Genomic DNA, 27,955 nt, shown 5'->3' on the forward strand with positions numbered 1-27,955 from the left:
GTGTTCCTCCGGCTCCACACTGTGTAATCTCTAGTTAAATTTTTGTTAAGGCACAGGATTAAGGGATATGGACCATAGGCACGTTTGTGGAGGTAGGCCATACAGATTAGCCATTGAATTGTGGAACAGGCTTGAGGGATTGAATGGCCTACTCTTGTACCTATGTTCAAAGTCATAGATGATCTCTCATTAGACTGGTAGTGCAGTATTAGAGTTGTATTAGTTTTGTAAATAAGACAGAAAAAAGGAGAAGAAATAAACACAAAGGTACATGACATAATGGAAGACAAGAGAGAGTAAAGTGACAAAAGATATGGTATTAGGACAAGCAGTACTGCAGCTGTGATAAAATAAAGGACCGTGGACACGAGAAATCTGAGACAAATGCAGTAATTGCTGAAGAAACTCAACAGGTCTGGCAGCATCTTTGAAGTTCCCTGAAGGACCACTGGACTCAATGTTGTCTGTTTTCTCTCCACCCGCAGCAATTTATGCTTTTCTTAAAACTAATTTGTGTCTGGGTGAAGGAGTTAGTATGTCTTGCGTTCTTTTTTCCCTCTTTTTCAGCCTCCAGTACTAGCAAGAATGTGAAAAGAGAACCAAAATGTGTCTCCCCATATTAGTACACAGCCTTTCCATTGGCTTGCCTTCAGCTGTACTTCCTATCCAGACAAAGATTCATGGGAATTTCATCCTCTTATCAATGCCAGCTATACTGCCTACCCAGATAACAACCAACAGGATCACATCTCAAATAAACAGGCCCTTTTACACGGGGTCAAATTGGACTTGAAGCATTAAATCTGTTTGCCCTTTCCTGGATGTTGCCAGATTAGCTGAGATTCTCCAGCACTTCTGTTTTCATTTCAGATTTCTGGCATCTTCAGTATTTTATTTTTATTTAAATTGTTAAATATTCATATTTTGTACTCTGCTGAGCATGGTTCGTCAAGGACAGGAGAAAAATAATGTAAATTGGAGACTGAATACTCAAGATCAAGGTGCACAGGAATCCCAGACAGTCTGCTTCTAGTTAATTACCAAATTTATGACCAAGGTTCTTGAGCAGCTGAATATAACATCAACAAGTTGGGTGCTTTTCTTTATCATTTTGGTTTGATTTATCCAAATTTGACTCTTAATTTGTTTTTTAATGTGTTTAAAATAACTTTGAATAAAACAACACCCTCCTCCCCCTTGTCCTTTGTTGGTGTAATTTCAAAGGAGACATTTACTTGAAACGGGATAAGTCTTACCTAACTAATCAACTATTTAGAAGTTGCTTCAATTGATTAAGTAATTCAGGCAGATTTCATGGCTTGAATCACAGAACCTTAGGATTCTTATTTTAGAAAAATAATATTTAAGGCCTCTTGTGGCACACTGGTATTGCCTCTATTTCTAGACTGACAGCCCCTCGTTTCAAGTCCTGCCTGCTTTTGGAATTACATAATAACATATCTGACCAGATGATCTGAAAAGAAAATCTTACTTTTTACAGCAAACTCTACAATATGATACACTTACGTAAAATGTTTAACAATTGTTGTAGTTGAGGGGAGTGCAGCAGTTAATTGGCACAAGCCATGGCTTCACAATCAACAGTGAGAAAAACAGATAATCTGTTAACAAATAGATATTATCCAGTAGTTGAACTTCCCATTCATCTTCAAACATTGTCTTAGGATCTCTTATATCCACTTGAGATGGAAAAGGAGCCTTGATGTCTTAGGTGAAAGACAGTACATCCAACAACACCATATTCCCTCAGTAGTGCACCAAACTATCTGCCTTGATCACGTGCTCAAGTCTCTTGAGCAGGACTTTAAAAAAGACTTCTGACTGAACCATGGCTGAAAAGTCAATTGTTCAAAAACAATTAAAGCCATCCAAGCCTTCAGTGTTGGAATTTTTTGTCCTAGTCATCAACTGCCTTCAGAGTCTCATACAGATGTACTGTATCAAAAATCCAGCATGGTGACATCTCAAAGATATTTAATATCCTGCCAAGACAACTGGAGTGTTTCTAATAAGTGATTTTTATTGAGGTATTTAAGATTGTGTAGGTTTGTTTTCATTGCTCAGTGACATGGTAAAAGAGAGTACAAAACTTAAAAGGCATTGGCCAGTTAGAAAAACTCCTTTCGCAGCACTTGAAATTCTCTGCCACAGATTTGGGCTGAAGCTGAGTCCATATGTTCTTATAAAAATTTAATTTACAGTTGTTTACAAAAATAATTATTAAGGAGTTCAAAATCTGTAAATTGGCTGGAGAGTAAATTGACACAATCACTGGTGTTCCATGTTACATTCCATATCTTTATTCTAAGTTGGAAGAGTTCAGTTGCAGTATCAGAGAATAATTGTGCAGTCATACAGAAAACAATTGCTGTTGGAAATCTGTTGCCAAGTCATTTTGTGTGTATTGTACCACAATGGGCCTACGATTGGAAACTGAACTCATCCTTATTTGTGTGGCAGGAAGGATTATAAAATCATGCCTTTCTTCATGAGCAATCAGGTTAATGATATACTAGCTAGCATGCAATAAAAATTGGCAGCGTTGTATTTAACACATAGGTATAGATTGTATTAATATATTATCAATTTGCCTTGATTTTAACTTGTTTGATATTCAATCATGAGATGTAAGTGTTACTATTGCCTTAGTTACCCTTGAGGAGATGGTGGTGATCTTCCTTCTTGAACTGCTGTAGTCCATGTTTTGCAAGTAGACTCACAATGTTACAAGGGAGAGAATCCCTGGATTTTTACCCAGTGCCCCCGAAAGAATGGCCATATGTTTCTGAGTCAGAATGGAAGGCTTGGAGTGAATTTGCAGAAATTTGGTGTTCCCATGTGTCTGTTACCCTTGCCCTTCTAGATGGAAATGGTTGTGGGTTTGGAAGGATCATTGGAGAATTTCTTGTGGATCGAACGCTCTGCTGCTATTGAGTTTTGGTGGTGGAGGGAGCGATCTGTTTTGTCCTGGAAACTGTCAAGTTTCTTGGGTGTTGTTGGAGCTGCATCCATTCAGGCAAGTTTGGAGTATTCCATCACATTCTTGACTTGTGCTTTGCAGATGATGTACCAGCTTGGTGAAATTGGGCAGTGAGTTACTCACCATAGTATTTCAAGCGCCTGACCTGTACTCGTACCCACTGAATTTAAGTGGTGAGTCCAATTGAGTTGTGGGTCAATGGTAACTCCCAAAATGTTCATAATGGAGGATTTACTGATGGTAAAAGCATTGAATGTCAAAGGATGTTGGGCAAATTGTCTCTTATTGAAAATAATCCTATCCAGCATTTGTGTGGCATGAACATCACTTGCTACTTTTCAGCCTGGGCCTGGATATTGTCCAGATCTTGTTGAATTATGTTATTTTCTCAACATTAATAAGTTTTAAACATCATTAACATATGACATTTTTCAAAACGTTCCACTTTTCACCATTAAGCGAAAGATTGGCATTTATATAATTGCAAACAAAATGACTTTTGCATTCAATCCCAATTTCCCTGCTTTAGGAAGCATGTTAAAATTGAAAGGTTGCAGAAAAGATTTACATGGATGAGCCTGGGTTGGTGTGTTTGAGTTATAGTGAGAGCCTGAACAGGCTAGGCCTGTTTTCCCTGGGGCGTGGAGGTTGAGGGTTTATAAAATCATGAGGGGTAGGGGAGTCCAAAACAAGAGGGCATAGGTTTAAGGTGAGAGGGAAAATATATAAAATGGACCTGAGGGAAAACTTTTCATGCAGAGGGTGATGCGTGCATGGGATGAGCTGCCAGAGGAAGTGGTGGAGGCTGGTACAATCGCAACATTTAAAAGGCCTCTGGATGGATATAAGAATGGAAAAGGTTTGCAGGGATATGAGCCAATTGCTGGCAAGTGGTACTTGATTAATTGAGGAAAGCTGATCAGCATGGATGAGTTGGGCTGAAGAGTCTGCTTCCTTGCTGTATGACTCTATAAGCTGCTCTGTGCTCTGCAAGCTCCTGATCCAGGTGTAAAAACTAACTGCGAATGCTGTAAATCAGGAATAAAAGCTAGTTGTTGCTAGAAAAACTCAGCAGGTCTGGCAGCATCTGTGAAGGGAAAAAAACAGAGTTAACGTTTCGGGTCCGATAACCCTGTGCAAGGGTTAACTCTGCTTTTACCTTCACAGATGCTGCCAGACCTGCTGAGCTTTTCCAGCAGCCTTGTTCCGGATCCAGGTATCAGAGATAATGGGAACTGCAGATGCTGGAGATTCCAAGATAATAAAATGTGAGGCTGGATGAACACAGCAGGCCAAGCAGCATCTCAGGAGCACAAAAGCTGACGTTTCGGGCCTAGACCCTTCATCAGAGAGGGGGATGGAGGGAGGGAACTGGAATAAATAGGGAGAGAGGGGGAGGCGTACCGAAGATGGAGAGTAAAGAAGATAGGTGGAGAGGGTGTAGGTGGGGAGGTAGGGAGGGGATAGGTTAGTCCAGGGAAGACGGACAGGTCAAGGAGGTGGGATGAGGTTAGTAGGTGGACTGACCTATCCCCCTCCCTACCTCCCCACCTACACCCTCTCCACCTATCTTCTTTACTCTCCATCTTCGGTACGCCTCCCCCTCTCTCCCTATTTATTCCAGTTCCCTCCCTCCATCCCCCTCTCTGATGAAGGGTCTAGGCCCGAAACGTCAGCTTTTGTGCTCCTGAGATGCTGCTTGGCCTGCTGTGTTCATCCAGCCTCACATTTTATTATCTCCGGATCCAGGTATGTTGAGCCTGGTTGCTAAGGCCTATTCTCCCACCCCTTCACCAGTTGCACCAATACGGTGTGTAAATGGACAGAGCTGTCCCGAAACACCCAACCATAGGCAAATAACTAGGCGGAGCTTTGTTCATGCCCGCATTGATTGGTCCGTTAGCTCAAGAATGCTGCCAAGTCCGGGCGCTGATTGGTCCGATACTGGACAGCGCTATTGGCTGCTTCGATGAGGTTGGCGTATTGTTGATTCTGACCAATAGGAGCCCTGTCCTTTGCCCCATTGCTGGTCGGCGGAGCGGCTTCCGGCGGATATGGCGATGTGCGGTCAGTGAGTCTGCAGTCTGCGCTGATCAGCAAGTTGTTAATTTGATAAAGAGCGAACCCGATTGACAACTCAATACAGCGTCGCACCCAGAATAAAGTCAAAGATGGTAAGTTATTTGGAGTGTGCATGGGAGGTACTGTCAGTTCGGGATGTGGAGACGAGACACAATCACGGGCATGGATTCTGGCCTCAGTCATACCCCACAGCCCCTCTCCTGTGTATTTAGTGTTTGGGGTTGAGATGGGGGTAACCGGGAGCTAGCGCAGGTTCTGTGCTCAACCAACATAAATAATTGTCAATAGTTACGGATAGGAAATATGATGTTATAACACATTTCCTAATTTTGATGTTTAATAACCCGAATCCTGAAAGATGGTCGCTGCTTTTAATGGACTGTTTTGTTTTATTATTTGATAGAGCTTGACAATTCCAGCCGAAGCTGTGTAAAATTCAGCTCGAAAGCCCTTCTTCACCAGCCACATACTGGGATAGTCTTGGCTAAGATGTTGACTTGGGGAAATTGAGTAATAAGTGATGAGTCCATCATTGAATACCTTTTCAAAATAGTATAAGATCACTGTAATGCTGAACCACAGTTGTGATAATCTTGCAGGGAAATTGTTTCGCTGGAAAGTAACATCTAACAGATTGTAGTAATTTTAAGTTTACAAATAGTGTTTGGGTACTGTTAATTTGTTTAGATTTTTTGTGAATCTGTCAACAAATTTTAGTTTTTTTTGCTAATATTTTTTGTTGGTTTATACTGAAGGCAGTCTTTTCACCATTAGATGCCAATGCCATGTTTTGAAAATTAGAGCAGTTGTGTTTTTTAAATAGAAATGTAAAATGTGTGAAAAGCTCATTTGATTCGAGCAACACACTTCAATGCATACCATGCATATAAGGCAATGGCTCTAATTGCATTTATCCACTGTAATCCCATATATCTTTACAGGTGATTGTGAGAGCCACTATATAAATGAAATTTAGTAGTTTTGCTGAATTAATTTTTATTTCCAATGATTAGTCAGTCTAATATCTAGAATTCCTCTGTGACACATTAGGGCCCTGATGAAGAACCTGGAGTATTCAGACAAGAAAGGAGGGCAAGGGTAAATGAAACCTTCCAGCTTATTCTTTGACCTCCTTCAGTAAACCCTAGGAGAGATATTAAATATATTCTTTCTGCATTTTGATGTGATACATTTTGATGTTTTTCTTTGTGACATTTCCTCATTTTCTCTCTCTCTCTCTTTTGTTGCAGTTTGCCTTCAATATGTTTGATCAGGCAATTCCACATGCCTTTCGGAATCGTTTCTCAACACAGTACCGATGCTACTCAGTCTCTATGTTTGCAGGCAGCGATCGATCGGATGTAGAGAAAGGAGGCAAAAGTAAGTGGATGGGAAAGTGGTGCGATGGGTGTGATCGAACATGTTTGTTGGTAATCTACTGGAAAATGAATTTGCTTCATGAATGAGCAGGCTGAATAGTGAGTTATAGAGGTGAAAGAGGTTTGATATTCTATTGTCCTGTTGATGAATCTTACTTATGATGCAAGTGCTAGGTATTGATATGAAATATATTTCTAAATGTCTATTTGAAAAGAGATTCAAGAGAACCACAAATTGAGATGATATGGAGTGGTACCAGAATTAAAGGGAAGTTTCTGCGGAAGACTGGTTTGTGAGATAAGTGCAGTGTCGTTCAGTGGGAGCGCTATACCTCTGAGTGGCGTGAACCCAGATCTTCAAAGACCTGAACGTGTAATTTATTCTGATATTTCAGTGCACTTTTGAGAGGCAGCTACACTGTTGAGATGAAATATTAATTTTATGCCCCATTAGCATTTTCTGGGAACTACAAGGAGACAACTACTTTAGGTACATTTAAGTCATCATTGGATAAGCATATGGACGTACATGGAATAGTGTAGGTTAGAGGGGCTTCAGATAGGTATGACAGGTTGGCATAACATCGAGGGCCGAAGGGCCTGTACTGTGCTGTAATGTTCTATGTGCTATGTACAAAGAATCCCAGATTACTGGTTTAAGAATAATTGAGAATTTTCTCCTATATCTCTTCAATCAGTACCCAAGATTACAGTGGATAGTTGTAGTCTGTATGTTAGAAATGCAGAGGTGCTGGAAAAGGTGCATTAAAGATTTAAAAAGATAAAACCAGAACTGAGGTTACAAGAAAGACTGAACAGATTGGAAACGAGTGAAGCCAAAGATGACCCAATAATGGCATATCAAATTATGAATTCTGATAGGATACATAAGAGATAATGTTCTGGTGGAAGCTCAAAACTAGGAGCTTTAAGATAGTCACTAATATATCCAAAATGGAATTCAGAAGAAACTTATTTCCAACTAAATTTTTTCACTGCTGTCTTACAGGCATCTTGATTCAGAGCTTAGGAAAAAAACCCCAGGAATTTCTGGAAAAGCTCAGCAAGTCTGGCAGCATCTGTGGAGGGAAATCAGAGTTGACGTTTCAGGTCAAGTGACTCTTCCTCAGAACTCGGGTCACTGGACCCAAAATGTTAACTCTGCTTTCTCTCCACAAATGCTGCCAGACTTGCTGAGCCTTTCCAGCAATTTCTGTTTTCGTTTCTGTGGAAAGCATGTGCAGTTTATTTTTTTTTTTAAAATCAGATCTTAGGCGTTGGTTTCAGGAGGGAATCGTTTTCTAATGTAAAGCTAATCCCCAGCTGCTTTTTTGACTCCAAACTGTAGTCTCAAACCACACTCTCCTGTTGTCTTCATTCTTGTGTCCAACAAGCTTGTGTGAAGAGCTAATATTCTTTGTTCCTACAGTCAAGTCCCATCTATTTCTGATCTGCTGCCTCAGCTACATGCCTTTGTTCCATTGGCCCAAAGCCACAAATCCAGGAATATTCCCCCCACTCTAGCCCTGAACACTGTCTTATGCTAATTTCTGTCCAAACAGCCTTTGTTTCTTCTCCAAACTCATCCTGTCAAAGCAGGCTACTTCTTGCTCTCTCAACACTGTTCCCACTAAACCATTGACCACCCAACCTTCCATCTGGATCACCACGAAACCAGCATTATTAACGCACCCTCTCTCTCCCTTCACTCTTTCATGTTCTCTCCCTTAAATCTGTCACCAACTCTCCTCCAAAAAAAACTTGCTTATGTCTAGACTTACTGTCCATCTCAGACCTTTCTTTGCTTTTCACAGCCATTGAACTTGTACGTTCCCAAATCTGTCCCCATTTTTCTCAGTTATTTTTAAAATCTCTTCAATTACATTTCTGCCCTTTTCACAGTTCTAAAATCTTGTGCCAAAGTCTCATATGCCTGTGTCTCTCTCAACCTGACAAGGATAAACAACTCCTCCTCCTCCTCCTCTAAGGACTCTTCACTGACATCTAGATGTCTGGGATTGTTCTATGATTCACTTTCTGCTGCAAGCCGTAACCTCTGGTGTCTCCTAAAAAATCTATCCTTCTCCCCTCTTATTTATTAATTAAGGCTTAGCATTAGTTTTCACATGTAAGCTGATGACACCCATCTTTACCTTACTACTACACCTGTCGGCTCCTCTACTATTGCTAAATGTCAGACTGTGTATTCAACATCCAGTGTAGGATGAGCAGGAATGTCTTCAGATGAAATAGTGGAAAAACTTAAGCCATTGCTTTGATCGCTGTTTCAAAATTCATCCCCTAGCTTTCAACTCTATTTTTTTGCTCTTTCTCTCTGGCAGTGCTCTGATACTGATCACAAACGGAAATGATTGTCAAAATATTTGATTTTTGAGGTGGGCTTTCAACATATTTACCCCATCACAAAGACTAATCTGTTCGCTGGTTCCCTTGTTATCTGTCTTCCATAATCCACTCCTGTCTGGTCAAGTTTATCCAAAATGCTGCTGCCTGAATCTTTATTCAAACCAAACCTGTCCACCTATCACCACTGTGCTTGATGGGCCCTGATAATGCATCATCTTCATTTTAAGTTTTTGGTCTTGTTTTCAAACCCCACATTTAGCTCACTGCTTTCTACCTTTGTAATCTTCACAGTACCTTCTGACGTAACTTCACTCATCTACTTCTGGCCTCTTGTGCATTTTTCAGTTCATATCGCTGTTATTAGTGACTGAGCCTTCACTTGCCAAGTCCCTAAGTTCTGGAATTCCCGTCTACCTTTCTTTCCTCCTTTTAAGATGTGCTTTTAAAGCCTGGCTCTTTGCCTGACCATTTAAAAGAAGGCCTTGGGTAGTAGTAGAACAGAGACACCTAGGGGTTCATGTACCTAATTCTTTGAAGTTTGAATCCCATGTAAACAGGGTAGTTAAGAAAGTGTTTAGCATGTGTGCCTTCATTGCTCAGACCTTTGAGTATAGGAGTTGGGACGGCATGTTGAGGTTGTACAGGACAAGGCCCCTTCTGGAGTACTGCATTCATTTCTGGTCGCCCTCTTGTAGGAAGGATATCATTTAAGCTAGAAAGTTAGGAAGAGATTTATCAGACTTGTTGCTGGGAATGGAGGGCCTGAGTTATCATGAGAGGCTGGAAAGGCTGGGATTTTTTTCACTGGAGCATAGAAGATTGAGGGGTGACCTTATAGAGACCTATAAAATCATGAGATGTATAGACAGGGTGAATGGCATGTGTCTTTACCCTAGGGTTGGGGATTTCAAGACTGGGGTATATTTTTTAAGGTGAGAGGGCAAAGATTTTAAAAAATACAAAAGGGGCAATTTTTTAAAAAAATGGAGTGGTTTGGATGTGGAATGAACTTCCAGAGGAAGTGTTAAGTGCAAGTGCAGTTACAGCATTGAAAACACATTTGGACAAGTATATGAAAAAGAAATGTTTGGAGGGATATGGGCCAAGCACAAGCAGGTGGAATTAGTTCAGTTTGGGATTATGGTAGGCATGGACTGGTTGGACTGAAGGGTCTATTTCCGTGCTGTATGACTGACTTTATTTGATCATTTAACCTTCGATCTCTTAATGTTGCTTAATGTCATATCTGTTTTGTAGTATTCTTATTAGGCATGTAGGGATGGTTTATTTTGTTGAAGAGTACTATAACCAGAACTTTGTTTCAAAATTGGATACTGGAATAGTTTGCTTTTTATTATACTTATCTGCATTGCATTCAAATTTTTTTTCTCTCTGCAGTAATAATGCCACCATCTGCTCTGGATCAACTGAGTAAGTACCTGAATCCCTGAGAGCAGTTTTTAACCACTGTTGAACAGCAAATTAATGCAAGCAACAATTTGTAAAAACAATTAGTTCCTTGACATGTGTGTCTTGACAAAGGTCCTGTCAGATTTTTTTGAACAAATCTCTCTCTTGCCCTCAATTCTAAAGCATTCACCACTATCCAAGTTCTTTTTTTTTAAAAGAAATGTATTGCATTCTGATTATGAGCTTCCCTTTGGAAATAAGATTTTTACCTAAGTACTTGACTAGGGTAACAAGTTGAAAATGAAGAATCCAGGAACAAGAATGGAAGTGTGTGGATCTTTCTACACCAAAGCATGTTTGACCTGTGGAGTATGTTGCATGCGAGGTTGTTGTTGACAGTAGAAGTTGGATTGAAGAATAATTGGTATTGGGGTAGTGGGATTTAATGTTTTAGAAAGGGATGGGCCTGCTGAAGTTTTTCTTTGCCAAAAATATTCATGTTCTTAGTCTGCTGTGTTTTATGACTGTACTGGAACTATTTACTGTTTTATTTTCTGTCAGGTCGTCTGAATATTACATACCCAATGCTTTTTAAACTTACAAATAGAAAAACTGACCGAATGACGCATTGTGGTGTCCTGGAATTTGTGGCAGAAGAAGGTATCTGTTACCTGCCTCACTGGGTGAGTGATGGTTGGTGGGGAATGTGACCACAGCACTGTATTTCAAGAAGCAGTGCTGCTTTTTAGAAAAAAAGCCCTGTGAATGCTTTACCAAGCTCATTGATTTTTGGAACTTGAGCTGACGGTAGGAAGCTATATGTTTCACTACCTAGAGACAGGATTCCCTGAAGATAACAGCCGTAATCATGAGGCCAACTAATTGGATTTTCTTTCCTTATTTTTGCAGAGATGTCTTTCAATACTTTTAGAATTTTTTTGGCTTTATTTTCAAGCGTAGATTTCATAATTCCCTATAATGATAAACTGTCTTGAATTTAGTAGAAGTGAATTATCCGATAAAAGCACTGTACATTATTCAGCATAGTCTGAAATTAATGTGACAAATTTTGAATGAAGCAACTTCCAATTAAGTAAACTTCCTTAAACTGAACTGTGTTCAAGACTTTTGCTGAAAGCATAGTTTTTAAACTTGAAGGCCCAGAATGTCAAAAGAAACTTTAGTGCTCTAACCCGCCATTGACTTGCCCTAGAGAACTGACGGAACCAACTGTGTTTACATTTCACTTCTGAATTCCCAACATATCTGTGTAGTTCATCCACAAATTCATCAGTTATACTTGGGTTTAAAATGTTAAACTATGAGGAAAAGTTCCATGATCATGGCTTTTATTTCCTTGCGTAGAGAGAATCTTTTTTAACTGCATCGATAATGATAGATGCTGAAAAAAGCATAACTTAATGACTGAAGGGGCTGAATAGCCTATGCTTGTTCATGTGAACTGAGCTGAGTCTAGCTCTGATACATTTTCTGAGGAAGGGTCACAGAATCTGAAACGTTAACTCTGATTTCTCAGATGCTGCCAGACCTGCTGAACTTTTTCAGCAAATTTCTGTTTTTGTTCCGATACACTTTGTTCTTTCTTTGATAATCAGCACCAACCACACATACATCACCCTCCTCCACCCCGGTAATGATTTAGATGATGGACAAAATGTAAAATTTCTATGTTTGCAGATTATACAAAGCTGGGTGGGAGGGTGAACCGTGAAAGAGATGCAGAAATGCTTAAGTGTGACTTAGACAAGTTGACTGAGTGGGCAAATGCATGGCAGATGAAGTGCAATGTGGATAAATGAGATTATCCACTTTAACTGAAAGGCAGATTATTATCTGAATGGTGATAGATTGGTAAATGGAGAAGTACAACAAGACCTGAGTGTTTTTGTACACCAGTCGCTGAAAATAAGCACGCATGTGCAGAAGGTAAATGCCTTCATAGCGAAATCACTCAAGTACCAGAGAACAATGTCTTGCTACAATTGTGCAGGACCTTGGTGAGACCAGATGGTGTGCAGTTTAGGTCTCCATAATCTGAGAAAATGTGGTCTGGCTATTGAGAGAGTGCAACAAAGGTTACCAGGCGGATGCATGAAGAGAGATTGAATCTGTTGGAACTATATTCACTGTGAGATTATAAGAATGGGCATGGGGAATCTGCATGTGCTGACCCCAGCATAGAGGTCGTCTTCATCTTTGGTGTCCGGGTATTCCAGTAGGCGGTCTTGTTGGGCATAACAGTCTTGGCCTGGCGTGGCTGCCTTTGGCAGAGGCTTCTGGCCTACTGTCGCGCGACCTGGTGTGGTGGTCTTGTCCGGCTGCGCCTTCAAGGGGCATGGAATGCATTGCCGGAGAGGTAGTATAGTCGGCCTCATTAGGGTCATTTAAGCTGCTATTAGATAGGCATGATAGTTCAGGTAGTGGTGGAGGTTAGATAGACCTTAGGTTTAGGGTAAAAGTTCGGCACAACATCATGGGCTGAAGGGCCTGTACTGTGCTGTACGGTTCTATGTTCAGGGTATTCTATCATTCCTAAATCACTTTTCCCGAGCCCAGGATCCATTAACTGAAGTGATGAACTTTGTCTTTATTTTACCTTTTTCATTATTATATGTGACCTCAGTCACTAAAGTAGGTGCTATGGTAGGGTGATCTATTAAACTTTGCACACCTGACATTAATTTTCTATTCTGTTCATTTAAAAAAAAAAATTCTAATGGCTACTCAGGATAAATGCAGGAAGGATGTTCCCAGTCACGGGTGTGTCTGGAACCAGGGGTCACATTCTAAGAATACAGGGCAGTCCGTTTAGGACAGAGATGAGAATAAATTTCTTCATGGTGAGCCTGTGGAATTCACTGTTACTGAAAGCGGTCGAGACCAAATTGTGGCATGTTTTCAAGATAAAATCGTTAGGGCTAAAGGGATCAGAGTATGGGGAGAAAGCCGGAACAGTGTACTGAATTACATGAATTGCTGTGGTCATGTTGAATGGGATAGCAGGCTTGAAGGGCCAAATGGTTTCTTCCTGATCTTATTTTCTTTAATTCTATGTTCTTAATTCCATATCGAGAAGTAAGTACCCGTACTCTGCTTGACATTCCTATTTAGTGATATAGCTAAGATTAACTGAACCAGTTTAGGAGAGTTCACTTGTGCAAATTTTTGTCAGTCTACTTGTAGAGGTCCTCCAAATGTTTTGTCTAATGTTGCAACTTGAATGGATGTACAGTATATGTAAGGATATGGTTGATATATTCCAGTTCAAGACGCAGTATACATTTGTTCATTTATTTGCTTTCATTCTGGTTTATCCTTTTTTTTTATGTATGCCCTAAATAACAAATCTGTCTCTAGATGATGCAGAACCTACTGCTGGAGGAAGGGGGCCTCGTTCAGGTCGAGAGCGTGAACCTCATGGTGGCCACTTACTCCAAATTTCAGCCACAAGCTCCAGATTTCCTGGATATCACAAACCCAAAAGCTGTGTATCCTTCAGTTGCTCAACTGTGATGTGATTACATAGCTCTAATTTAATTGGCTATAGTTTTAAACTGGATTTTGCCTCTCTCAGATCAGTGTGTATTATGACGCACAAAACGGCACAATTATGTTACAAGTTGGATAGGGCTATAGTTCACTTTTGAAGTCTGTCACTTTTTACATGTAGCTGTCTACCTCAATTCTGCTAAATCAGTGTAGTTCAAAGGAAGTATTAATTCTTTACCTTAGAATGGCAGCAAATTATTTCAACATCACAGTACTGGCTGAAGACATGTAACAGAACATGTGATATAACAAGGTGTAGAGCTGGATGAAGAGAGCAGACCAGGCAGCATCAGAGGAGCAGGAAAGCTGACGCTTCGGGTCTGGACCCTTCTTCAGTGTGGTGGGAGGAAAGATACAGGTCAAGGAGGCGGGGATGAGAGGGGGGCTGGTCTCGGGATGAAATCAGGGTAGGGAAGATTTTGAAGCTCATAAGGTGCACATTGAGACCAACGCCTTTCCCACTTCCTACCTACACTCACCTCTGCTAGGTTCATCCCCACCTCCTGCTGAGGAAACTTATTCCCTGAACTGCCCTGAGACATCTTTCAAGGAGAGAAACTAAACCAGCATCTAAAATCAACGCTGGCATCTTTTGAACAGAGATGCTTAATTCTGAACTTAATTTTAAAACAAAACTTGTTTGTCTTGGATCCTTCTGAAATGAAAACCAAACTAATGACCTTGTATGTTTACTCTATCTTAAACCTCACATTATTTAAACCTCTTCCCATTAACAGGCATTTGCAGTCATCAACTCTGTAATGCAAACCGGATAAGGTCACTTCTGGAAGGACTCTCTGATCTTTGTATATTTTTAAAACAAAATCCCTCAGAAATAACCAACACTTATGGTCAACTATTTTGAAATTCAAACTCCAAGCCCTCTTTTGTTGTGCATCTGTTATTTGATTCAGGTGCTTATGTGGTTGTTGTATGCTGGTTTAAAGACTCTTATTCCCCATGTAATAAATCACTTTCTTTTCCCTAGTTCTTATACAAGGTCCCCAAAATAATATCTGTAAATCAAAATGTATGAAAAATACGCCTTTGAGAAATTCTCTCCATATATGTCTAAGTGTTTGGAACCATTTGCTGCACTAAAAGCACATGTAAGCTAGATTCATTTTCTTTTACGAATATTCAGAAGTAAAATAAACACAATAGCAACATTTGTTCCGCTGTGAAATAGCCACTAAATTCCGTGCCAGATTGAATTTTTTTTTTAAAGGGACGAATTCTTCAGCTCAGTATTCACGTTGTTGGCTCACTTGATTTGCCAAAGGGACCATGTAGTTTACTACTTGCAGTAGATAACATTACATTAATTACTTTATTATCCTTAAGTTTACATTTCCAACTATCTCTGATACATGGCATTGCAGATGCTGGAGAATCTGAGATAACGAGGTCTAGAGCTGGATGAACACAGCAGGCCAAGCAGCATCAGCAGAGCAGGAAAGCTGACGTTTCGGGCATGGACCTTTTCTTCAGAATATCAAATTTTCTGAAGAAGGATCTAGGTCTGAAACGTCAGCCTTCCTGCTCCTCTGATCCTGCTTGGCCTGCCGTGTTCATCCAGCTCTACACCTCGTTATCTCATTGCCTGTATCAACTGAGTACAGCATCTGGCTTCTTTGGAGAAATTGGTCATTGGTTTTCCTGGAACTTAATTATGTATTTGTCTAATGCCTATGTTCTGAATGGTTTCTTAACGTTCTCCTGTCAGATTGGAAAATGCCTTAAGGAACTTTGCCTGCTTAACAACTGGTGATGTAATTGCTATCAACTATAATGAGAAGGTGAGTAGTCAGTGTTGTATGGGGAGCACTTGACTGTTTCTGAGCTATGAACATTGCACAGGGGATACATGGGTATAAGTCAAATTTATAACTTGCTTGTACCTTTTTTTTTGTTTTGTTACAACTGTGTGTATATGATGTTTTCCTGGAGATTCACATGGATGTATCTCCTCCTGCTCATGCTTGAAGGTTTTGGCACTTGAAATATAAAGAGTGAATAAAAGCTGTGGAGTGGAATCATAGCATGCTTAATCAGTTTGGAGTGTTAAAAGCTCAATCTTCCTCCTTCCCACTCCCACACCCTTGCCCTCCCTTCTCCCTTCCGACTCTCTCGCCCCTTTCACATCCTCTTTTTCTCTTCCCCGCCCCCGCCCCCGCCAAGCCAGTGACACCTGAAGATTTTCTCCTTTTGCTGCTGTCTGTGTATTGGGATATGTCGTGCATCAATTTCTACAAGCTCAATGTAATATTCTACATGTAGTAAGTCGATGTTACTGCATTGTGTCAATCTGATCTTTATGGGAGAGACTTTTGAAGAATTTGTGTATTTCAGATCTATGAGCTTCGAGTCATGGAAACAAAACCAGATAAAGCGGTTTCCATCATTGAGTGTGATATGAATGTAAGTTTAATAACTTAGCTCCAAGTTTGATTCCTGGTACAAGTAATTGTGAAATTCTAAAATGTGCTCATGAGATGGTGCCTGCCTTATCTGTTAATGTGTTTGCCACTCCACCAAGTGATCTATAAGGTGATTAAATTTGTTGTGAAGAGTTGGAGTGCTCTTGCCCTACTGAAGCACTCAGGTGCAGAATGTCAACTGGTACTGTATTTGACTATTATTGAAGAGATGCTGTACTATTGAAGATGCCAACTTTTAGTTGAGGTTTCATACACTGTCTTGGGTATACAAAAGGTCCTATGGCAAATGTAAGAGCAAGGAAGTTCTCCTTCCAAAATGTCATCTTCAGACATTACCAGTGAAATTGTTCAATTGGTGATTTATCTCTTTGCTATTTGTAGGGCCTCTCAATGTGTTAATTTGGCTGCCAAGTTGGCCTACATCACAACAGTGACCATAACCAATCAGTTACTTTTGATATAAAGTGCCTTGGGATATCCAAGTTGCTACAGAAATACAAGTATTTGCACATTTTTTGCTGTTGAGAGGATAGAATAAACCAAAATTTTGTGAGCCAACATCTGCCGTCAGAGTTAATGTTGTGTTTAGAAGCAATTAAACACACTCAGAATCGTTATGCCACAGAGAAGACCAATTGGCCTAGCATGACTGCACCAACTGTCCTGCAAGCAGTATGATTTGAGACCATTTCCCTGTCTTCGTACTATGTCCATGCATACTGTTTCTATTTCAGTAATCATTTTCTGCCCTCTTGAAGACCTCAATTGTCTCCGCCTCCAACTTTCCACCCACTGCATTCCAGGCCCATACTATTCATATTTTTCCACCTATGTGTTTGTGTCAGACTGTCAGCTTTTGTTTATGAATGAATGTGTGCTTGTGGTTTTAAGAGTACAGTTTAAAGTTGCAAAGCAGTAAATTAGTGATGCATTTTTTTAACCATTCTATAAAGAATAGTTTGTTTCCAATAAATGAAGTATTTTCCTATCAATGTCAAAATCTGGTGTGAATTACTTTTGTCCTGAGTAGAAATCTGTTTGGCAAATGTGAATATTTTGGTAGTTTAATTGGATAGTTATGCATTTGTGACCGCTTATGGAATAGTGGGGCTTGATTATTGGTACACGTTGCCCAACTGAGTTGTAACACATTTAACATATCCATCCCCTTTTGTCTAGTATCTGAGAAGTTATCACTCTTCATCTTTTTTGTTTAATGCATAGGTAGATTTTGATGCTCCATTGGGGTATAAAGAGCCCGAGCGACATTATCAGCCTGAAGACACCTCGGTATGAAATTACTGTAACCAAACATTTGCCATTCTTCACTTTTAGCTGATTGTTCAGAGGATTGCTACAGAAATTGAACACATTGCTATCTGCAGAAACTATTTGTTCATTTTCATTTTCTACACCTCTGATATAATCAGAAAGGCCATAGTGTGTGTTTGTGCATTTTGAGTCCCATTCCAATTTTAAAACAAAATATTCAGACAATATGCAGAGAGCTACTTAATTTGAAAATTGGCACTGGCACACTTCTGGTCACTAGTTACTCCATTGCTGGTTCTCTTACTGAAAGTTAGAAGAATGAATTTCTGGATATCTTAATGGTATCCAAATATGACTTGGAGCTTTTTGCAATTCAGCACCCATGAAGGAAGATCAGTATTTATTAGCTACAGGTTATGTAAACCTGCTTATCCTCGCTCTGTTATTCTGGTTTTCCCAAGGTTCATTTCCAAGCGTATTGTTGACTTGCCTAGTTTGAATTTAACAAAAGCCTGTTAGTTAACTGTTCAATGATGTGTTCACCATTGCAATACTTCTATCAATCAGTGTCTGCTTGCCAATCAATCAGCATCATCTTCTTGTGCATAATGATTATTTGTCCCCTTTATCCTGAGGGGTACAAGACAAAAAGCTTCCACAACATTTTTCAGGGATACTCGAGTGCTATACTACCAAGTTAATTTTATATTAAACAATAACGTTCTAGATTACTTTGCATAAACAGTCACTTTGTGTTTAACTGTACTTACATATGGTGCTAAAGATTGTAATTGCTTTATGACAATATCCAAATTGCTGGTAGGTATGGTCATTTAGCCAATTTTACACTTCTATGGAGCAGGGAGAAATTAAGTCTTTGAGGAAGGACAGATTGGACCATTGTGCAGAATTTCAATCCATGTTTAACCCCATTCCAATCAATTTTAATGTCATTTCATAACCACTGGTCTATATGATTATCTTTGTGTTGCTTCTAGGATATAGAGACTGACCACACTGCCTTTGTTCCAATTGATTTAGGTTTCAGGGTAAGTAGAAAACAAAATATATCCATGTTTTATATTAAAATACCTAGGATTTAATTGTTGTTATAGCTCATTTGTTAAACTGGCTAACTTACCATTTTACAGTCCCTATTCTGTCTGACTCCAGTTTATTCGGTATGTTCTGTTGTAACTTCTTTAACCTGGGTTATGTTGGATATTTGGTATTAGATTGGGGAGGTGGGACCCTTTTAAAACCAAACTTGAAGATTTGTTTCTCAATTCTTGCCTTGAGATTTAGCAAGTATTTTTAACCTTGCCAGGCCCCAAAATGGCAAACACTGTTTAGGAAATAGCTACGAAATATGACAGCTCTTCTCTGCCCCCCCCCCCCCCCATTTAGTGTCTTTTTACAGTGTTTGAAAGTGATAGTACGCCCATGAATCCTTGTTCGAAGCTGATCTGAAACAAATTGTTTTGTGTCTATTTTTAAAGTCAGCATAGTTGAATTTTTGGCTGTAGAATGTGTTTCTCTGTCTGAAATCAATTAAATTATGTTCTAAATATTGCACTTCATAACTAATCTACTCTGTCAGAATTGACTTTCAGATGCACTTAGTATTTCCGCACTTGTTGCAATATCAACTTCAGTAGTTCTTTTATAACCGTTTCTTGCATACTATTAAGATTTGCACCCTGCCTACTTAGATTGTCCGATTTGTCCAGAATCAAACAAAGGCTGTGTCTTGTATATGCCAGAGAAAACTAACCAGGGCATTCTATATTGTTAATAAGTGACCATTTTCGCTTTAAAAAGAAGTACTGCAAAAAAGCTGGATGAATTTAAACTGACCACATACTCCATCATATTTCGCCCAGTATGATGGTTTGACCCCAGTATGAGGTCAGTGCATCACATTGAGTGATGGGTTATTTTTCCTTTCTGGTCCTAAACCCATCACGTGTTTGAAATCAGCTGTGGTGCATGAGTTGAATGCTGCCAGAAAAGTGAATGTAGCTATCCCTGTCTCTCTTTGGCGAAGTATGGCACCATGGAATTCTAGTGAAAATTGGGTCTAAGAGAAATCTTGCGTTCAGTTGTTTATCAACACACCATAAAGGAAAATGGTTGTACTTGTCAGACGATAGTCACCACAGCCCAGGAATGTTGCTGCTGGGTATCTTGGAGTGGATGCTTAGTGCAATCATCTTTACTAATTACCATCCCTACATTAGCAAAGCAGCAAGCTATTGCACCGACAATTCGTGTTCTGCTGAGTACATAACCCTTGTGACTGAAGTAGTGCGTATGACCTTACAACAGAATTGGATAACAATCTCGAAAGAGAGAAAGCCCATTGCTGTCACCCATTCTCCCACCATTGACATTTATAGTTGTGTGGATGCTGAACTACATTAGCTGCATTGATTACAGTGGCTGCTAGAATAGAGTTTTTAGTATGTTTGTAAAACCTAAGTCAGGTGTTAGATGGAATATTTGCCTCTCTAGGATTGATGATATTCCTCTTTAATCATGGGGGTCAATACCCCTACCTAGCATCAACACTATTTTCTTAGGGACTCCTAGGGAATTGCAGGAAATGTTACATTCCCAATGTTTTCCGTATATTTAGAACAAAGTGTAATTTCAACCACACTCAGTATCTAACCATGTTAAAGGACCTTTGGTGGCTCGGTGGTTAGCACTGCTGCTTCACAGCGCCCAGTGACCCGGGTTCAATTCCACCCTTGGGTGACTGTCTGAAGGAAGTTTGCATATTTTCCCTGTATCTATGTGAGGTTCCTCTCATAGTCCAAACATGTCCAGGTGAGGTAGATTCCTATGCTCAATTACCCCCAGCTTCTAGGGATGTAAAGGCTCAGTGAATTAGTCATGGGAAATGCAGGGTTACAGGATGGAGGTGGGGTCTGGGTGGGCTGCCTTTTGGCGGGTTGGTATGACCTCGATGGGCTGAATAGCCTGATTTTGCACTGTAGTAATTCTCTGGTTCCATGAAATGAGTGAGAGTAAAACCACAAATTTTGCAACACTGCATTAGAATAAGCTATAGCTGCCTGTTAAAACAATTCTGCATGTTGCATTCTTTTGTGACAGCTACTGGCCAACAGATTAAACGACATAAATGTCATCTCACCCACATAGAAACAGTAAGCCTGTCTTCAACTTTCTTTTATCCAAGTATTGTACTTTGAATCAACAGTGCACATAGATCAAATTTCATCAGTATTCTCAAAGCTGGTGCATCGTATTGGGATTGAGATCCTATAATTTAGATAATTACGTGTTAAAACAATTTGTTGTATCCTCAAGGCATTTACAGGTGCTGGGAATCGGCTAGATGGGAAGAAGAAAGGAGTCGACCCCAGTCCAGCACAAATCAACCCAGAAGACATTAAAAGGTTAGTGTCAGCTTGTGAATCAAGTTTTCAAAAAGTGTACCTCCTGTGATCATTCACTGTGTGTTGAGCAACATTAGCTGTTCTTGATGACTGTTCTAGAGATTTTGTGCTCTCAGGCTTTGAGTTTTTGTTAATTGTTCATGGGATGTAGATGTCACTGTCAGTGCCAACGTTTATTGCCCAACCCCAACTGCCCTGGAGTTACCAGTGGTTCTAAAGGAATCTAATGATCAGAACCTTATGTATCACTCTCTTGTGTTCAGTCTATCTTTCTATTAACTTAATGGATGGTATCATAGCGGTAATCTATAATCAGAGACCTGGTAAAATGTTGCAGAAGCAAAAGTTCAGATCCTACTATGGCAGCTCTTGGAGAAATTAATTAATAAATCAGTAATAAAATGCTAGTCAAGAATTGGCTTGTAATTTGAGGAAGGGATGTGCTTTAATGACTCATGCTGAGTGGTGGATTGTTATTAAAATTGGTTAACTGATGTTTTGGAGAGGATGTCTGCCATTTATATATGAGCAGGCCTAAAAAAATGTTTGACTCATAACTACCCTCTGAAATGGCGAAACAAGCACCACTATTATTGGTATATGTGCACTATATTGTCTGCAGCAGTTCCAGAAGGCAGCTGACCACCATCATCTCAAAGGTAGTTAGGAATGGGCAGTTATTGCTGTTAATACTCCGATTAATCCTGTTCCAAGAACAAAAATAAAACACTTTTTCTCTTTGAATAGATACTGTGTTGCAGACTACGAGCTTGCAGAAAGACAGTGTTTCTTCTGAGAAAAGGCAGTTAACATGAATGGAATTGTCCTATTCATGCATAGGACCTCTATCACACTCACTGGACTAAAAACATATTTGATATCTTGACCAAATTTGACTGCTCTTATCAAAACATTTCTCTGAAAACTGACACTATAAATGATTTTACAATGACATTATAAATAATTGCCTTGAATGTTATGTAGATATTCAAAAGCCTCACATTGACTTCAAGCAAGACTTCTTATAATGTATCTCTGTGACATTGTTCACTTTTTTAGATCAGATTAAAATAATTCTGACCGACAGTTTAAATCACATTTGGAACAATGTGTATAATTTGTGCATACACCTTCAAAAGAATATTAACAAAACTGAAGGCATGCAGAGTGAGCAGTAAGGATGATTGAAAAGTGTGAACTATTTTTAGGGTGATCTGGAACATGTCAATCTAATTTCATCTCAGGATAAGGAAAATAGAGATGTGATGTAGATCCCCTCCTCTATTACCTCTTGTGTATCACCTAGAGATGAGATTTCAGGTGATTTATTCCCAATATCTGCGTACTGCTAAAGTTTGTAAATTGCAAGTAAAATAATCTATCTGGCTGCTTAATTTTTGCTCTATTTTGTTTCAATATGATCCAAATTTGGAAATGCTTAAAGTTGTGGATAATGATTAGAAAACTAAATCTTACATTTGTGTAACACCTTTCAAACCTCAAAGATCTCCAGCCAATGTGTTACCTTTTAAAGCGTGGTTGCTATTTGTAGTGAATGGCAGTATCCAATATGTGCATGGCAAGGTACCATAACAGAAGTAAATTACCAACTAAACTGCTTTAGTAATACTATTAATTTTATTAATTGTATTTAATTATGTATAGATGGAGGGCATTATTTGGGGATTCGCTCAAGCAGATAGAGAGACATTCAGAGTCTTGTGGTGTACTGGTCGTGTCCCTACCATCTGGATCAGCAAGTATGGTTCAAGTCTCGCCTCCGGATGTGATGGTCACAGAAGTGTCATAATATGCCCAAACAAGTTGATTTTGGATGTTAAACTTGAAAAAGTGCAGAAAAGATTTAGAAGATGTTCCCAGGACTGGAGGGTTTGCGTTAAGAGAGGCTGAATAGCCTGGGGCATTTTTTCCTGGAACATCAGAGTCTGAGGGGTGATCTTAAAAAGGTTCATAAAATCACACAGGGCATGGATAGGATGAGTAGACATGGTCTTTTTCTAAGGGTGGGAAGGCATGGGTTTAAGATGAGAGGAGAAGAGATTTAAAAAGGACCTGAGGGGTAACTTTTTCCACCCAGAGGATGGTGCATGTAATGGAATGAGCTGCCAGAGGAAGTGGTGCAGGTGGGTACAATTACAACATTAAGAGGCATCTGGGTGGGTATGTGAATAGGAAGGATTTAGAGAGATATGGACCAAATGCTGGCAAATAGGAGTAGGTCAGATTGGAATGCCTGATCAGCGTGGACAGGATGGGCTGAAGGATCTGTTTCAATGCTGTTTGACTATATAAAGAGATACTAACTGAGTTATAGTTGGGTTAAGCATTTGCTAGTTTCGTAGCTGATCAGGACACCAGGGAAGCTCTGTTCTTTGTCTACAGCTGTGGATACTTACGTCCACCTGAGAGAAGATAGGACTTTGCTTTAACACCTCACTCCAGAAAGGGGCAACTCCTGGTAGTGCAGCATTTTCTCGATATGGCATTAAGGTATCAATCAAAGTTTCACTCTAGTCTCTGGAATGGGGTTGACCTGTGCCTTGCTGTTAAGTGGAGAGACAGGTGGATGGCCGCTGTTGGGCCAAGGCTGAATTTAGGATCTTGGTCCTTTGAGTTATGGTTTAAACAACGTAAATTTTATCAATCATCTGAAAGTGCTTAAGACCAATACATGTTCAGAGTTTCTGGACTGTGTTAGTTAATGGTAACTGCAGACCAACATTTTATTTTAACCGTTTCATCACAGAGGAATCCCAAACTACGAGTTCAAAATAGGAAAAATCACCTTTATCAGGAACTCACGACCACAGCCTAAGCGAATAGAGGAGGTGAGTGAGTAACACCGGGAGTAAATATATTTTAAATGTTAAATTGAAAGAGGCAGCTAAGGACATATTCACGTGTGGTAAATAATTATAAAATGGGGTTGATTTTAATAGCACATTGGGTGCCAAACTTGCTGCTGTCTGCTAATCTGACGTGACTTCTAATTGATAGTCAAACCAAGCATAGTTTGCAAGGTTTCACTGTTACTGAACAGCTTTGATGTATTAGATATGAAGCTGCACTTCTCCGTTAGGTTTCAGCTCAGTCAATCACGATCAGTTTGTTCTTTCATAAATTTTGTGCTTGAGCTGAGAAATGAGCTTGGGCATTCAGTATTCTAGGGTCCAAAATTATTAAGTCATCACGTCTGGATCAGATGCATTTTGGGATACAAGAGTGGGAAATTGCAAATCCCATGAATCATTGCTTTATCAAATGAAGTTGAACAATCATTTCATAACTAACTACTAGAGTCTATAAAGGCAGAACAGTACATTAGGTTAATTTATAAATGCATTTCCATTGTTATTGTACTCAATGAAAAATCAATCTCCCTACAGAATGGAAAGTGTTGCAGATAAAATTAATTTCATCTTAATATGTTTTAGTACGAAGAACAAGCAACAGCGCAAAATTAAAAATGACATTATAAAGGAGATGCAAGAATAGACTGACCTGGCAGTGTATGTGCGCAAGATGATAGGACAGGTTGAGAAAGCAGTTAATAAGGCATGTAGGATCCGAGACCACATAGAGAACTGTAGAGAACACAAGCAAGGTTATTTTTTGGTTAACCCTCAACTAGAATAGCATCCAATTCTGGCCACAACACATCAGGAACGATCCAAACTTATTGGAGAGGATGAAGTAATGACTTACAGAATGATTCCAGTGATTGAGGGTAAATTAGAGAAGTTGGGACATGTATTGGAGAAGTTTGAAAAAAAGATTTGATAAAGGTTTTCAGAATTTTGGCAAACCAGAGGACACCAATTTAAAGTAGATTGCTAAAATTAGCATTGATGGCATTAAACAAAAAATATTTTGATGTAACAAATGGTTATGGTCTTGAATGTACAGCTTGAAACTATGGTGAAAGTTGATGCCATTGCTTTTGAAAGAATACTGGATAATTACCCTGAAGTGAGAATTTTCCCAGACTCTAGAGAAAAAGGGGAGGAGTAGTACAAGTTGTATTGCTCTTAAAGAGAGCCAACATGGACAAAGTGGACAGAGCAGCCTACTTCTGTGCTGTAACCGTTCTAAAATTTTGCAACATGGTAAGATATGGAAAAAAAGGTTTCTTTCTTTGTGGCTTGCCTGATCTCTTTGACAATTTGTCTTATCAAATTGGTTGGACAACCAGCCATTTCACTTACTTGATATTTTGATCTGTGATCTTTGGTATACTACAATGGGAGTCTGTTGTGATCGGTCATGAATCCAACTCAGTGAATGATATCTGGTTGTAACAAGGAAAAGAGTCTCTGGGAACAAGAGTAGGAACCTCTTCACAATCTTGGTGCTGATTAAGACAGGACCTGAGTTTGGATTCTGCCTTGCTGTACCTTTATTTGATAGTCCTTGGTGTTTACAGTTGTTGCCTGAAATGTACTGTCCTACTAGTCAACATTGCAGTTCCACGCTTTGAACATGGTACTTGAACAAAAACAAATTTGGTGGTTGTATATAGCGGCATTGGCTTGAATGAAAACAGTAGAGAGGAAGGGATAGTGGTGGTTTCATGGTGCAAAAGTTGGAAGTGTAAATATCCAAACATCCCATCGAGTTTAACAACAGGTCTTTTATTTTAAAGAAAAATCTGTTTCCCAGCTGCAAGTGGCTGGTTCATTATTGGACAGGTAGGGCTGTAGCTACAGGCTGTAGCTGGGAATTCACAGAAGTTCTAGGGAGGTATTGATCTGATTATGGGATGATAGGGCATCAGACAAATTCCAGACGTTTGCAAGCTTCTCTTGGCCCAAGAGTCCTGCTATAAAAGGGACAGTAAGTGTAGGTATGGTATTTCATGCCTGCCTTTAGACACTAGGTTTCCCAAGTTTGGGAAAACACTGTCTGCAGGTGCTACAAATAAAAGCAATCTTAAAACAGAAGCAAACTCCTTCAAATATTTTATGGTCCAGCACCCTCTGAGAACACTGGCCACCTGCTCCACTGCCCACTTATTTAAACTGGAAATGGGAAGTTAAAAACAGGCCTTCCTATTTTTTTAAAAATGTAACTAGGGGTTGAGTTTAGAATTAGCCGTGTTTAATGTCTAATGCACCTATCTTGAACTTTAAAAGCACTAAGCTACACACAAAAATGACAGGTTGGTTAAAAACCCCTGCTAACCCCATCAAACCTCTTTCAACATTAACTGTTGTCTTTTGTTAGTCAAGGGAAACTATATTTGCTATTTTATTAAACTGTAAATGACTACCAGATCAAATTAGTATAAAATCTAGTGAACAAAATGACTTCAAATTGTGATAATAAAATGTGAGGCTGGATGAACACAGCAGGCCAAGCAGCATTATCTCTTCAAATTGTGATGTTTCTTTGTATTTGAGCTATTTCATGGAAACAAAATTTAGGTTCTAATGACTGCTTTGAATTTGTTTCCAGTTTCTTCACATTCTGTGAAGAATGTATTTTGTAATTGTTCCATATTTCAGGCAGGTTGACATGGTTATCTTCTCTGTCTTCAACTGATTTGCCATCTGTTTTGGTACAGAATAAAACTCCAGGAGGCTGGAATCCAAGGTAGCCACCAGGAGGCTGGAAGAACACAAGAAGCCAGGCTGCACCTGGAGGAAAGGAGAAGGGTAATACCTGAAACATTGACATCTCCTTTCCTCCAGATGTCGCCTGGCTTGCTGTGTTCTTCCAGCCTACTGTTTGTCTGCCATGTGTTTTGGTTGGAATGTTCACAGATCACACTCCAACATGGCAATATTTCCAGTGCAATGTCTGTTTCATTAGGTTTATAAAATTCTCAGCTCTAACATTGTGTTGGGGAAACACCACTTTGTATGCTCATGGTCTTTTCTCTTGGTACAGGATTCTGGGACCAGCAGGTTTATTGCATTCTCTGGAGAAGGACAGTCTTTACGCAAGAAAGGAAGGAAGCCTTAGAACAACCTGGTGGGAGAATAGTCTTTTCCGTTTGTGGGAGGAACAAAACTTGAGCTGGATAGGACTGGCTGACCTATCTCTTTAAGGAACCCTTTTACATGTCTCAAATGGAATTCTTTACATTGTCTCTTCCACAAAGTGGAGTGAACCTGGTGGTTTTACATGGAAAAAGTGAATTCAACTGAAGTGACGACTGGTTTGAGAATGTTGTTCAACACAGCAGGTCAACTGAAAAACATGCTTAAAAACTATTGGGTGTTTACAATTGTGACTTTTGATCTGTATACACCTCTTTCAGTAAACCACTTTTCTGACAATTTGGGCTTTAATTTGCTTTTATTTCAAGAATGATTCACAGCAAGAAGTTATATTACAAAGCCAAGAGTTCCATGAATCATATGATGTGATTAGTTACTATTTTATTATGGGAATGTGTGATGTAAATCTAAGTCATTGTTCTGTTGATTAGAATTGATTTGCAATCCAATAACTATAGGTTACAGAAGGAACATCTCAGTCTAGTCACAGCATGAAACCCTGAAGAGGAATGGGTAATAAAGATCTGCAAAGATCAGGTAACTCCCAAGAAGAGATGACACACTGAGCTGGCTGATGTGCTAGTTATTGTCTCATTTGATTGAGCTATCGTATTGAAAGGTTTTGAGCATTGATCCAAAGAACAGTTGATAATAGGGAATTTCGAGTTCAAAATGTTGCAATTCTCCTTATTTTTTTAGACCAAACTTCAAAAAATATTCTAATACACCTTTTTGACAAGCTTTTCCTGAAAACTGCCCTGTTGAATGGCACACTGCTAGTGTGGTCCTTCCGAAACAAGTTTAGGACAGGCAAGGGCCCTTACGCTATGCAACCAACCTCACCTCCTGGGGCATCAATACAAAAGCCCCTAGCAATTGTGGTGAGGCACAAACAATACTGCACTTGTACAGTAATATCAGATTCATACAGCACAAAAACAGACCCATAATTCCAAACTCAATTAGTGCCACCTGCTTGTGTTTG

The 27,955-nt window shown here is 39.5% G+C and overlaps 1 protein-coding gene across 1 annotated transcript; it reads left to right on the plus strand.

The window, feature by feature from the left end:
- The first annotated feature begins 5,028 nt into the window (after positions 1 to 5,028).
- ufd1l (ubiquitin recognition factor in ER associated degradation 1) lies at positions 5,029 to 27,249 on the plus strand. The gene is made up of 12 exons (XM_048556382.1): positions 5,029 to 5,175; positions 6,334 to 6,463; positions 10,228 to 10,260; positions 10,801 to 10,922; positions 13,618 to 13,748; positions 15,536 to 15,608; positions 16,162 to 16,230; positions 17,475 to 17,540; positions 18,521 to 18,571; positions 20,859 to 20,947; positions 23,715 to 23,796; positions 26,858 to 27,249. The coding sequence occupies exons 1-12, from the start codon at positions 5,173 to 5,175 to the stop codon at positions 26,930 to 26,932; spliced, it is 924 nt and encodes a 307-aa protein (XP_048412339.1). The 5' UTR covers positions 5,029 to 5,172; the 3' UTR covers positions 26,933 to 27,249.
- The last annotated feature ends 706 nt before the right edge of the window (positions 27,250 to 27,955 follow it).

Source organism: Stegostoma tigrinum, chromosome 26 (assembly GCF_030684315.1).
Source record: "Stegostoma tigrinum isolate sSteTig4 chromosome 26, sSteTig4.hap1, whole genome shotgun sequence".
Lineage (NCBI taxonomy): Eukaryota > Metazoa > Chordata > Chondrichthyes > Orectolobiformes > Stegostomatidae > Stegostoma > Stegostoma tigrinum.

What these genes read in the sequence shown, in the direction of transcription:
- ufd1l (XM_048556382.1), top strand. An exon ending in TGTAGAGAAAGGAGGCAAAA is followed by an intron (nt 6,464 to 10,227) that starts GTAAGTGGATGG and finishes TTCTCTCTGCAG; the next exon opens with TAATAATGCCACCATCTGCT. An exon ending in ATCTGCTCTGGATCAACTGA is followed by an intron (nt 10,261 to 10,800) that starts GTAAGTACCTGA and finishes ATTTTCTGTCAG; the next exon opens with GTCGTCTGAATATTACATAC.